At 45.0% G+C, this 12,163-nt stretch overlaps 1 protein-coding gene across 11 annotated transcripts in view; it reads right to left on the bottom strand.

Moving 5' to 3' along the window:
* The window catches only part of ARHGAP32 (Rho GTPase activating protein 32), a 236,883-nt gene that overhangs the window by 54,422 nt on the left and 170,298 nt on the right, over nt 1-12,163 (bottom strand). For 10 of the 11 annotated variants that reach the window (XM_021531093.3, XM_077787965.1, XM_077787966.1 and 7 more), the window contains one exon: nt 9,001-9,082. In XM_021531093.3, coding sequence (XP_021386768.2) covers nt 9,001-9,082 — 82 coding nt within the window. Of the gene's footprint in view, nt 1-994; nt 1,070-3,625; nt 3,677-9,000; nt 9,083-12,163 lie in introns of all 11 variants that reach the window. The other variant, XM_077787967.1, reaches the window with a different exon arrangement.

Raw genomic sequence — 12,163 nt, 5'->3', positions numbered from 1 at the left:
GGTACAGTTCAACCCTCATACCAAGGGACTGGGTGAAACAGAGGGACACGGGGGACAACGTTGTCTGAAGCCTGTACAAGAACTCTGCAATCTGCCTTGGTGCACAGCCCTGCCTAGAAATAAAGCTCCCACACATTGCTGCTCTGCCTCTCCTAAAATCCCACCTGCAGTCTATTTCTGAGCACTTATGAGATCCAGGGAAATAGAAGTTCAGGTATGACTTAACACAACAAGCAAATAAATGGGAATGTCTGCTGTCAAATACCTTTCAATAACTGAGGATCAAATGTTTAATTACATAAAATGTACCAGGGACACATCTCAGCTCCTCAGTTCCACTGGAACACTTTAATTTCACCTAGTGCCAGTTCTGACAAGCAACAGCCATGTTGTCATGGCAATGACAACACAGCACAGCTGTTTTCTGCTCTCACAGTGCACTGGGCTCACAGGAGGGTTGTTTCCATTGCCATAAAACTATATATTTAACCACATTTCTTCCCTCTATTATTCAAGCAAGCTCTTCCTTCCAGAGCATGGTCACAGAGGGTTTGGCAAACTCTTGATAGTGAGGCACAAATTGAAAGCCTGGGGAAAAAACGCTTTATATTTAGAAATGCAGCAGCTGGGGGAGAAAAGAAGCTGATTCCTGATACACAGATTAACACCCACATGGCTGCTGATACTGCAGAGGGTGCACAAGGCAAGGCCCAGGTGTGCTGAGCAGCACCTTAAGATCTGGATTCACTCACTGAGTCTGGAGATCACTTGCAGAAAATCTGCCCCTGAGAAGGTGGGTTCTCAGAACCAGGCACTGGCTTTTCTACCCAACAGGTTTTAATATAAAAAGAAAATAATAATTTTCTATTTCACTACTTATTACACTACAGGTAGGTTCTGCCAGCAAGCCTAGGGGTTAGTGAGGGGTTATTGCTACCACATACAGGGTTAGACGTGGTTAGGACAGAGAGTGATGGCACAGAACAGGCTCTACCTGAGCTCAGGTGGGACTGGTTCAGAGCCTCGGTAACAAATGCAGAGCCTGGTTTTACACTATCCATCTCCAAATCTGATAACCAGGGGAGGGGGCACAGGGACAGACAGAAGGCAAGAGAGAGGACGAGTTAAAAATCTCCTAGAGGGACTGTAGGAGACCAACAATTCAGTGTGGAGAGACAGCAATTAGAGAGACAGAGCTGGAGAAATGCAGAGTTCAGCGCTGGGCATGCAGAGCTGAGCTCCTCTGGGCTGTTCTAGGCCTGAATTGTTCCTGCCCATCAATGTCTGTGTGCAAGCAGGAGCGTGAGGGAGCTGATCCACTGAGCTGAACTAACCCAAATCCCTGGAAAACTGAGCTGGGGATGAAGTGGGTGGTGCTGGGGCCTGAATAACTGGGCTTGGAGCTGGCTCAGGAGTGAGCACAGTGTGTGCAGGCCAGTTCCCAATTCCAGTCCCTGCCTGCCCATGGCAGCAGGTGGAACCAGATGATCTTTAGACTCCCATCCAACCTACACCAGTCTGGGATTCTGGGATGCTGTGCAGAGACCACCCTAAGCAGAGTTTTCACTGTAAAAAGAATATTAAAAATTATATAAAATAAATGTCAGATTAGGTTGGCAAATGCTGGACGAGTAATCAGTGATTTTTAACACAGCACAGCTTGCACAGGAGCAGCCTTTGCTGTGGCTGGGAGACCAAAGATTTTGGGCTTGTGGTCAGGGGCACTTTGTTCCAGTTACAAAATCCTCCTCCAGCCCCTGCCTCCCTGTCCAGAGCTCAGCTTGTTTATCTGAGCCCACAAAAGAACTTCAGTGCCTAAATGAGCCCAGAAAGGAACTTCCCCTTTGCACCAGAAAAACCTGAACAGGACCTCAAATCCCCCATACTTAAAAAACACAAATATTTCTGAATTCCTGGCAGCGTAAGCCATGATCTGTGGGACACAGGAATAATCTAAAACAGCCCCAGAGCCCAGGACTGCTCAGCCAGGGGAGGATGTGGTTCCTCAGCTCTCCAGTGGTGCTCTCAGAGCAGCCACAGCCAAGTTTGTCATCTCTGTGGCAATTCTGTGACTCACAGAGGGACAGGGCTGTCACAAGGAATTAATGTCACAAGAAAAACAAGTAGAACCACTAATAAGCGTCATAGCTTTGAGCAGAAATATTAGATCTGCTCTGTTGTCAGAATCTTCCTTCTCACAGCTGAGAGAGGAGGGGAACTCAACACTGACCACTGGCATTAAATAACCAGAAATGTGGCCATTCCTTGTTTTTGTGTTAAAAACCTAATAAAAAAGCCTGCCTGAAAAATAGACAGGCTAAAGCCTCTTGTGTTATCTGATCTTTGGCAGGAATTGCATATCTGAAGGGCTCAAGGATCCGAGGAACTTGACTATACAGATGGAAAAATATTAATAAAAATCTTTTTTCCATATCTGTGTGCCCAGAGGGAACTCCCTGGATCTTACAAGATTCACTATTCCGATTCCTCCCAAATTTTCTCTCAGATTATTTATCAGTGGACATGGCCAGTCACAGCAATAAATTCTGCCCTCATTCTTAAATCCTCCATCCCAGTTTCAGTATTCCCTGGCTCCTGTGGGTTTGCACATGGGCAGCGGAAGAAGCCTCACCTCACTCTCAATGATATATCCCAAATATAAACCCTGCTGTCCCACTCTGGACATTCCTTCTGCCTGGAGGGTCTGATCATGTTGGCACATGCTCAGGAAGGTGCCCAGGAAACCAAACCTTCCCAACAGGACCAGGTTTTCCTGTCCTGGAGGGAGCCCTGGGAGAGGGAGCACTGCCTGTTCCCCACTCTCCAGGGACAGCAGCACAGTCTGTGCCAGCAGGCTGGCAGTGGGCGTGTGGGTAAAGGATATATCTGTGTACATTTACATGAATATTATGTATTTTATAATTATCTCTTTACAGTGTTTGCATATCAAATTTTCAGACTGATTTACGGACTCCAAACAACATCCCAGGGGGAGCTGATCTGTGCAAGTGAGGCATTTACTGTAAAAATTATAAATCTACATGACCAATCCTAGGTTTTTCTGACACCAGCTTATTGCTGTGAGGTTTAGACCAGCACTAGCAGGATCTAAAAAAGACAATGGCAACATGAAGCAGGACTCTGAATAAACAAGCCACATATTAGTCCACTTTGGGCATTGTCAGATGTTAAGCACAAACACCATTCCCTCTTTAAAAAAAGGGAATTTTGGCTTCTGAAGGTTGTCATGTTCTAACAAACTTCAAGAACTGTGTTTAATTCCTCCCCATCACCCATTTTTAGCCTTTCTTTCACACTGACATTGGTCATCTGGCACTTAATTTCTTTCTTTTTAATGTTTTCAATCTTTTTATGGATTCAAGATGATTCTATCACCCCCAGAAAAGAGCTATAACCAGCTTTGTTCTTTCCCTGCTGTATTATTTTATGTCCGAATATCTTTTAAAATAGCACCTTAGAACAAAGGTTTGCTTTGGTTTCCCATAAATATCTTTCAGGGCATCAGTGCTACTGACCTGCATGTACAGAAGAAGAAGGAAAGAAAAAGGAGATAGACAAACAAGGCAAGAATGAAAGAAGGACAAAGGAATAAATGAAGACCTACAAGGGGGGAAGTAGCTCCAGGACGCTGGACGGACTCCATGGGCAGGGGAGACTGGGAAGGAAAAATAAAAAGGAAAAAAGCAAAACAAAAACAAAAAGCAGCTGGTTAAAATATGCTTCCACTGAAAATGAGCTCATTTCACACACAGCTCAGCTGGGCTATGAATAGCACAATACAACACACACAATCCTCCAAGTTCTTTGGTGCTAAACACCTGGGAAATTCAGAGAATCCAGGAATTCCCACCCTGTGTCCCAGCTCAAAAAACACTCCAACGTTTTGTATGTTTGACCTTTCAGCACAAGGCCCATCCCCGTCCTGCCAAACAGCACAGGGTTTGTTATATATTGAATTTTATTATATACTGAATTTTCCCTCATTTCTCCCGCTGCTAAAGCCGAAGCTGTTCTTACTCTTCACCCTGTGCAAAAAGCAGCATTATTGTCTCAGAGCTGTGTTTTGCTGCTGTCCTTTTCCTGAAAATCATGAAGTGCAGAGGAGGCAGGCCCAGCTCTGCCCCAGCCCCACGCCTGTGTTCTGGAGGGAAGGCAAAGTGTGGGATGTGGCACTTGGGGACAGGTCTGGAGGTGACCACGGCACTGCTGGGCAGTGCTGGGACTTCTCCAGCCTAAGGACTGCACGAGCAGGGGTGAGGCAGGGACCTGCCCGGGAAATTCCTGCAGCACCTCCCACACACATGGAGAGGACTCTCCTGGAGTGGCTCTGCACATCCCCACTGCTGCCCTCCCCTCCTGAACCCCCGTGGCCAGGGCACCAGGATTCCCTGGCAGGGCTGGCAGCAGCTCCAGCCGGGCAGCTCTGGGTGCTCATCCCCTCTCTGCCTGCCCCTGCAAACGGAGACCTGCCCTGGCTCAGCGCTTTTCCATTTAATTCAGCTTTAATGACACAGTGGCATGAACACCAAACAACTGCTTTGTTTACTTCAGATTAACAAGACTGGTACTAATTATCTTTCACTTTCCCTGTTTTCTTTATAGAGCGCTAATTAAGACATGATGCTCTTATCAGTGTCAAATGGCTGCTCAGCCTGGGCATCTGCAGAATTTAAGCTCTGTTTGCACTTTCTTATTTCTGATTTTTATTAAAATAAAAATTGACCACAATCTTTTTTATCCAGGGATTAGAAATGAGCCTGTTTCAAACCAGGCATGGCCTTGCTGTGATTACAACAGCTCAATGAATGTGTCTCAATTTGCATTTTTGCAGTTAAAATTAATTTCTCCAGCACTGACCAGAGCCTGCAGGAGGTCAGGGCAGAGCCTGTTGCCTGATTCAGAGCTAAATTTCAATCCTCCTAAAATTCAGTGGATTATTTGTATTGGGTGTGCTGACCCAGACTGATCTGTTATTGATGTTTTAAAAAGAAAATTAGTAATTCACAACAGTCTGTAATACTGACAGGGGGCCTTTTAATAAGAACACCTTCACTTCTCAAACATAAATTAAATGGATGAGACAGGAAGTTGAAAATGCCTCCATAAAATTGGGCAGAGCTGCTGGGTTATACAGCTCTTTGCGAGAATGAGCCCTGAGGCTTTAAAAATGCTTATTTTGGGGTGAGGGAAAAAAAAGTGAAATATTGCCTTCTTATCCCCCATTTCTTCTCTTCAGCTCTAACTGTCCCCCTTTGCTTAGTTCTGTGTTTCCCCACTGAAAGTAGCTGCTTCCCAGCAAAGACCAAGTCTAAAACCTTCCCCAAAATGACTGCCAAGGCCACTGCAATGAAGTTGGGTCACAGGAAGATGCTGCTTATTAGGAAAATACAAAAACAAACTGCAAGTATGAGGTAAGGTATGAAATGTGGGTTAAAATACTGCTAAACTATGAATATCCAGAATTCTGAGGAAGAAAGGGACTGAAAGAGAGAGCTGAGACACTGACTGTGACTGAGGAGTGGGGACAACATGAGCACACATGGACACACACTGTTCCCAAAAAGAGATGGACAGAGTGGGACAAGAAGAGTCAACACAGCCACAAAGTTCAAGCAATTCATCAGTGTTCACTTAGAAGGAAAATCCAGAGCAGCTATTCACACTTCTCCTTCTGAGCAACACTGAATATTTGAAAGATCACTTCTCTCTGAATATCTGAAATTCAAATGCAGCCTTTATCCTGGATCTCTACAAATGCTCATGAAAATGAGCTGATTCCATCTATTCTGGCACTGAAATTCAGCTAAATTGATAATATTAACTATTAAATAGTAGATATCAATCCAATATAATATTTTCAGCTAAAAAATTATCATTAGTGTATTGTATCCCCACTAAGAATCCTGAGAGAATTTAGAAAAAAGGAAAGGGCTCAAGAAATGTGGGATTTTATGAGCCCACAGAACCTTCCTAGATCTTTACAGTGTTTTTTACATAAACAGAAAGTCAGGAAAGCATTTGCATCTCAGCTGGGAAAAAAAAAAAAAAAAAAGCTTTTTCTTACAGGACTGAAGATGAAAAAAAGAGGGCACAGGCTTAGTCCAACACAGGAGGGAAAACACCTCTCAACAGGTACCCTTCCTCTCCTGACTCCAAATTTTATTGTCAAACATATTTGAGAGGTGACGTGGGGAAAAACTGATATTCTTTCATATGACTCTGATTGTTCAGAACTGAATAAAAAGGGCAGTTCTCTGTATGATTGTTCTGTATTTTCTATATTTTTCCATTTTCCATCACTTATCCCAGGCCCTGGAACCACTGCTGCTGGTACAAAGCACATCCTGCCACAGTCCATGAAAATACTGTTTCCAAAAGCAGAGTTTGCCCTCAATCCCAACCATCCTCTGCCCTTCCCTATGTTTCATCTCCATTGAACTGCAGTCACTGCCCTGCATGAGAGACCACTGCAATGTTTTATGTCTCCATTAAAATCCTGTCCCCATCCCTTGTGCACATCAAACCCTCTAATTATAAATAATAATAGAAACCCAGGGCAGAAAGTTCCCTGCTTTCCATCTGCTTTTCATTAGGTTTCTCAGCCCAGCCAGTTCCAGGGACAATTAAGCAGCACGAGGAGGTCTGTGTTTGGAAATTCCTTCATGGCAACGAGCTTTACTCTGCACATACACAATGTCCTGGATGCTCACACATCATATTTTGATTAAAGAAATCAAAGTTGCCCTGTTGATAAGTGCAGCTTGTCAAGGCCAAATCCACAACTTCACATTAATTCAAGATGAAATACCCTGCTAATGTCAAGTGAGGACAACAGCTCCAAGTGAGACTTTTAGGAAAATTCTGTTCCTTGGGGACAGCCAAATGGACGTTTTAAATACAGGTACAGGGAGAAAACGAATTAGTGTGGGTATTTAAGTGCATGAGAAATATGCAGTGTGCATAAGGTGAGGAGTGGAAAACACGAGATGCAGGAGTATGGGCGTGGAAAGTGCATTATCCCAGCAATGGCACTGCCAGCCAGCCCTGCAGCTTCCCCTCTGGCAGCACCTCAGTCCTGCCCCATGCCACCTCCCTGGGCTGTGCTGGCACAGCTGGAACTGGAACTCCTTCCTGCCTTCCTACTCTCACCCATCTCACACTGCATTTTCATCCAGCCAAGGAGTTCCTGGAGTCCTCCAGCACCACATCCACCATTCCCTAACTACAGGAACCTTCTCCCTGACTCCTCTCCCACCAGCTTTTGCAGCGTCCAAGGAAGGAATCCCAGACTCCTGCCAACATCACTCAAGTGCAGTCACTTCCCAAGGTGCACAGAGAATGTACCCAAGGAGTGGCATCAGGAATTCTGTGTGCAGAGGAGGGGCAGGTTGACAGAATCAGCTGCACCATTCCTTACATCTCGAAGCTTGTTAGAACTCTCCTCTGGGAGCCTTTTGATGTACCCATGGAACAACCATCAGGGAAGGTCAGGGGACACTTCTGTGACTTGGCAATATCTTCTGACTTATTCCTTTTCATGGGACATGGACTTGTGGTGCCAGCTTTGTATCAAACACTTCCCAGGGTTGAAGGGGGAAATCCACCCCCATGGTGTTGTTGAAGCCAAACAGAATCTCTTCATCCATTCTGCTCCATTTTCTCCCCCTAAAGCAGACCCTGCTCCCCAGCAGATGAGCACACTGAATTGCCTGAGTCACGTTTAACAATAAACATTTGCTTGTGTTTAGGCTGGAAGTTGCCTTTCCTGTTTTAGCTGATGAAGCAGTGACTGGGCACAGGCAGATCCTGGATCAGGGAATGCCCATCTCTGTGCCTCTGATTCCAGATGCATATTCCCAGGAATGTCAGAGGCTGGCAGTGCCAATGGCTGAGGACACCCCTGCCCCGACCTGCCAGCTCTCCAAAGCACACAGATCACTGAAGAACACTCACAGCTTGGGTATCCATGACTTTCTATCAAACCCCAGAGCTCTGAGCTGCTAAAATGCTTGTTATTTCCCTTGGTAAACGTGCAGCTTTTGAATCCCATCTATTTGTTTAAAAGTATCAAGTCGGCAATCTGCCAAGGTAAGGAACATCATTAAAATAGAGAAGAGGGGTGAAAAGAACACCAGTTCAACACTAACTCCACTTTCCAGCTGCTTAACATTCTAAGAAAGAACAGCACATTCAAACTTCTTGATAGTAAAGATATATAGAAATATTTTTACCTATATGAATATAGAGATTTTTTTTTTTAAAATTTCAGCTTCCCCACCAGTTAATTTTACAGAGATCTCAGTTACGCCAGCACACCTTATGCCAATCACTTCCAGAATATACTGAAAGAATGGGAAGGCTGACAGCAGAGTAAGATCCAAAATCCCATTCTCTATTTATTATTCCTTCCTTCAGCAGAACTTTGGATTAATTTGCCTGTTTTTCCTACAACACAGAACTGTCCAGAAGCAGGAGGAAGCAGATGGAGCCATGTACCCAGAGCATAAGCAACCAGCATTCCAATTCTGTTAGAGCTTCCTCCATTTATCTTCAATCAGAAAGAACCTTTCAGTACCAAGTTGATCTATTCCAACTGATCAGCACAAACACTCCTGCTCATCTATGTTCTGTATAAAAAATCCTGACATGCAACACTCCCTTGATCACCCAGAACCAGGATATTTCATGGAATCTCTCATTACAGACTGCTCAAAGTATCTTGAAGTTCTGACAGGTTTAAATCCCTCAAGTCAGGCAGGAGGTGGACATTGATTCAAGTCTGTACAGCAGGTGAAAGACATTCAACAGTGGAAGCTCCCCAGAGAGGGGCAACATGTGGGTGATCAACACACAGAGTGAAGCATGAGGATGTGCAGGGGATGATCAACAGTCATGACGTGTGAAGGAGGTATTAAACACAGAACACACAAAGAAAACTCCAGTCCAGTTCAGTGCATCAAGAAAAGCTGATTTACACACCTGGTTTTGGCACCGAATTGGTCACGGACTGAGGGACTTTGTCGTTGATGAGTTCAACACATTCACTGGGAAAGAATCCAACCTGGAGTAAAACAGAAAGAGGAAATGGAGTGTTATGGAGTGTTATGATCTGAAGTGTTCAACCAACACCTCCCCTCAACTCCCCCTGCGTGATGCTCCCTGACATTATCCAGCATCAAATGAGCAGCAGTCATTGACACCTGCAGGTTCTGCTCTGCTGCCAGCACCCTGAGAGAACAACCCGAGAGCCCCAGGCACGGCAAGGTCTGGAGTGATCAACTCTGAATGTTAATTTGCAGTGTCCCTCCACTGACCTTTAACTCAGCATTTCTCCCTGCAGCCCCTCAAAGGCAGAAAGGCTGGAGAGCCCCTCTAAACCAGCCTAAGGGTTAAAGGCTGTGGGAAGGATCCTAATGTTTTCTTCGAGTAGGATGGATCTGCAGACATTCCCATGCCACTCAAGAGGGGCTGCTGTATCTCAGGAGAAGTGAAATTATTTCCCTTTCCCTGTTTGAAGATTCAGGCTAAGCCGTGCCCAGAGAGGAATTTGGCACTTCCCTCACCCCACCTTCTCTCCTTCTTCCCAGCATCTTTCTTCTTACTCTCATCCCAGGTGAAAGTCAGACCAGAGCAGAACTTTGGTAACTTTAATCCATGGTCCATCTTTCTCCACCTTTTCTCTGTGTTTCTCACCCAACACCAAACCTGACAGACACTCCCTCCTCTATTCATTCATCTTACACAATTCCCTTTTGTCTCCATGGAAAAAGATTGATCTCCTTCCTACTCCAAGTTGATTTGCACCCACCAACCTCCTACCAGTTTGGTGGCAGCGTGATGTGCGGGGTGTCCAGACTGAAGTTATTCCAAATTTCCCAAAGGAAGCAACAGTTAGCAGAGTCCGCACCTTCCTCTTCCCACACCCCAACATATCCAGCAGGGCCCAAGCACAAGGACAAGCTGTCACCCATCACACAATGTCACAGACTTGAAATATGATTGTTGTCAGGACTCTGAGCTCAGAGCAGAGCCTGCAGGACCAGCACTTTGGGCCAGCAGCACTCTGGCTCTGAGCTGCAGTTCCCTGTAACTGGGACTGGTCTGGGCATCACAAGAGGCCCACAAGAGATTCACAGAACCCACCCAAAATCCAAAACGAGGTTTGGCTGCACCAGCCACTCCCTCAGCTGGGTGTGCCAGGTTTGCAAGGACACAGTATCCTGGAGTTATGGAACACAGTGGGGATTTTTGTGCATTTATATACAGAAATGTGCCAACTAACACAGGAAAATTACCATGAAGAGCAGCATCACATAGAGACCCTTCCTCTGGTAGCTCATGGCTCAGGGACCTCCTCTGCTGGGAGATGCCACAGAACAGGCTGAGTGGCATGGGCACTTTAGTGCTGGTGTTTAAACGAAATGCACTTCATGGTTTTACATCTTGGAATCCCAGGATGGGTTGGGCTGGAAGGAACCTTAGGGATCATCCCTAAGGATTCCAGCCAAGGGCAGGGACACCTTCCACTGCCCTAGGTTACTCCAAGCCCCAACATCCAGCCTGGCCTTGGGCACTGCCAGGGATCCAGGGGCAGCCACAGCTGCTCTGGGCACCCTGTGCCAGGGCCTGCCCACCCTCACAGAGAGGAATTTCCTCCTTATATCCAACCTAAGTTTTCCTTTTTTCATTCTGAATTGTTCCCCCTTGTCCAGTCACATCAGTTCCTGATGCAAAGTCCCTCTCCACCTTCCTTATAGCCTGCCCAGACACTGGAAGGTGCTCTGAGGTCTCCACACAATCTTCTCCTCTCTTCCCCAGGCTGAACTTCAACACTTCACTGTGGCTGAGAGTCTCTGCTGGACATTTCCCATGTGAGACATACAGGAGGCAATATTTAATTTAGGAAAAATCGCACAGATCTAGGGAAAGTCTCAGCCCACCACACAGACATCATCTGAGAAACTCCACAGCTGGAGTGATGAAGTTTCTTCTATTTTCAGTAACTGCCCACATTGTCTGTATAAAGAAACCTGAAGTCCTGGGACCCCAACCTTCTATTATTCATCTAAACGTGGATCTAAACCCAACCCCAGATCCCACACTGTTGAACATTTAATCAAATGCTGGACATGAAATCAAAACTCATTTGTCTTTGGCTGTTAACATAGTATTTCTCCCGTTTCTGGATGCACTGTACAACACACTAACCAGGAATTCAGAAATGAAAGACCCTGGATGGTGATGTCACTGCTTCCAGATATCCCAGCACCTTCCCAAATCAAACATTCTACCTGCTCTCCATGTATCACTTTTGCCATGTTCACACCAATAATTACAATGGATTTTTAGGGGCAAAGAATTGTATTGGCTGCCGCTTGTTAACTCACCGTTAGAAATTATTACATTTTCAGACTTACTTATTCTAACTTTTCTTGTAAGATTCCCAGGAGATCCTTGTCAGGGTTATAATCCACAACTATGCCTCATTCCCACCCACTTAAAAGATGCTACTTCTCCTATGGGAAGTTTTCCATGATTTTGTATAAATGAATGAGTTCAGTCCAAGAGTTAATCTCAACAGATGCAGCAAGGCACTATTAAAGCTTGAGCCAGGATTAAAGGATTTGGGAATGCAGGAAAATTAATAGCCAGGGTAGTATATATTTAGATAAATGCAAGGTCATCTAAAGGTTAAATATATCACTACAGACCTTCAGCAGAGGAGGAAGGTACAGGCTGCTGGTGCATGAGAACTGTTCTGCAACACCTACTCCAGCTTTATCTTTTCACTTCTACAACAGTGGCTGCTAAAACTGGAGGACACTAGAGGCTTTAAAGGGAAAAGTCAGAGTAACAATGGTAATTTTCAGTATGGGGAGGGAATTGAAACAAATGAAGAAGTAAATGCAACATAAATGACAAATGAAACATTGAGACGTTTGGATTGTTTTTTTTTGGGTTTGACATAATCTACAGTGTGGATTCAATTTTAGTCAAAAAGTTTCTCTTTTCCTTTTAAATCTGATAACAGTCTAGCAAAACAGGGAAACAGCAACTTTTTATGGCCTATTTGGCCTTCCTGAGGAGATTTTTCACTGGTCTTTGCCAAGTGACTACACAGAGAGCAGGACACCCTCACCTT

This window comes from Lonchura striata, chromosome 23 (assembly GCF_046129695.1).
Source record: "Lonchura striata isolate bLonStr1 chromosome 23, bLonStr1.mat, whole genome shotgun sequence".
Lineage (NCBI taxonomy): Eukaryota > Metazoa > Chordata > Aves > Passeriformes > Estrildidae > Lonchura > Lonchura striata.
Note: the sequence above shows the minus strand (reverse complement) of the source record. Positions and strands in the feature narration are given on the sequence as shown.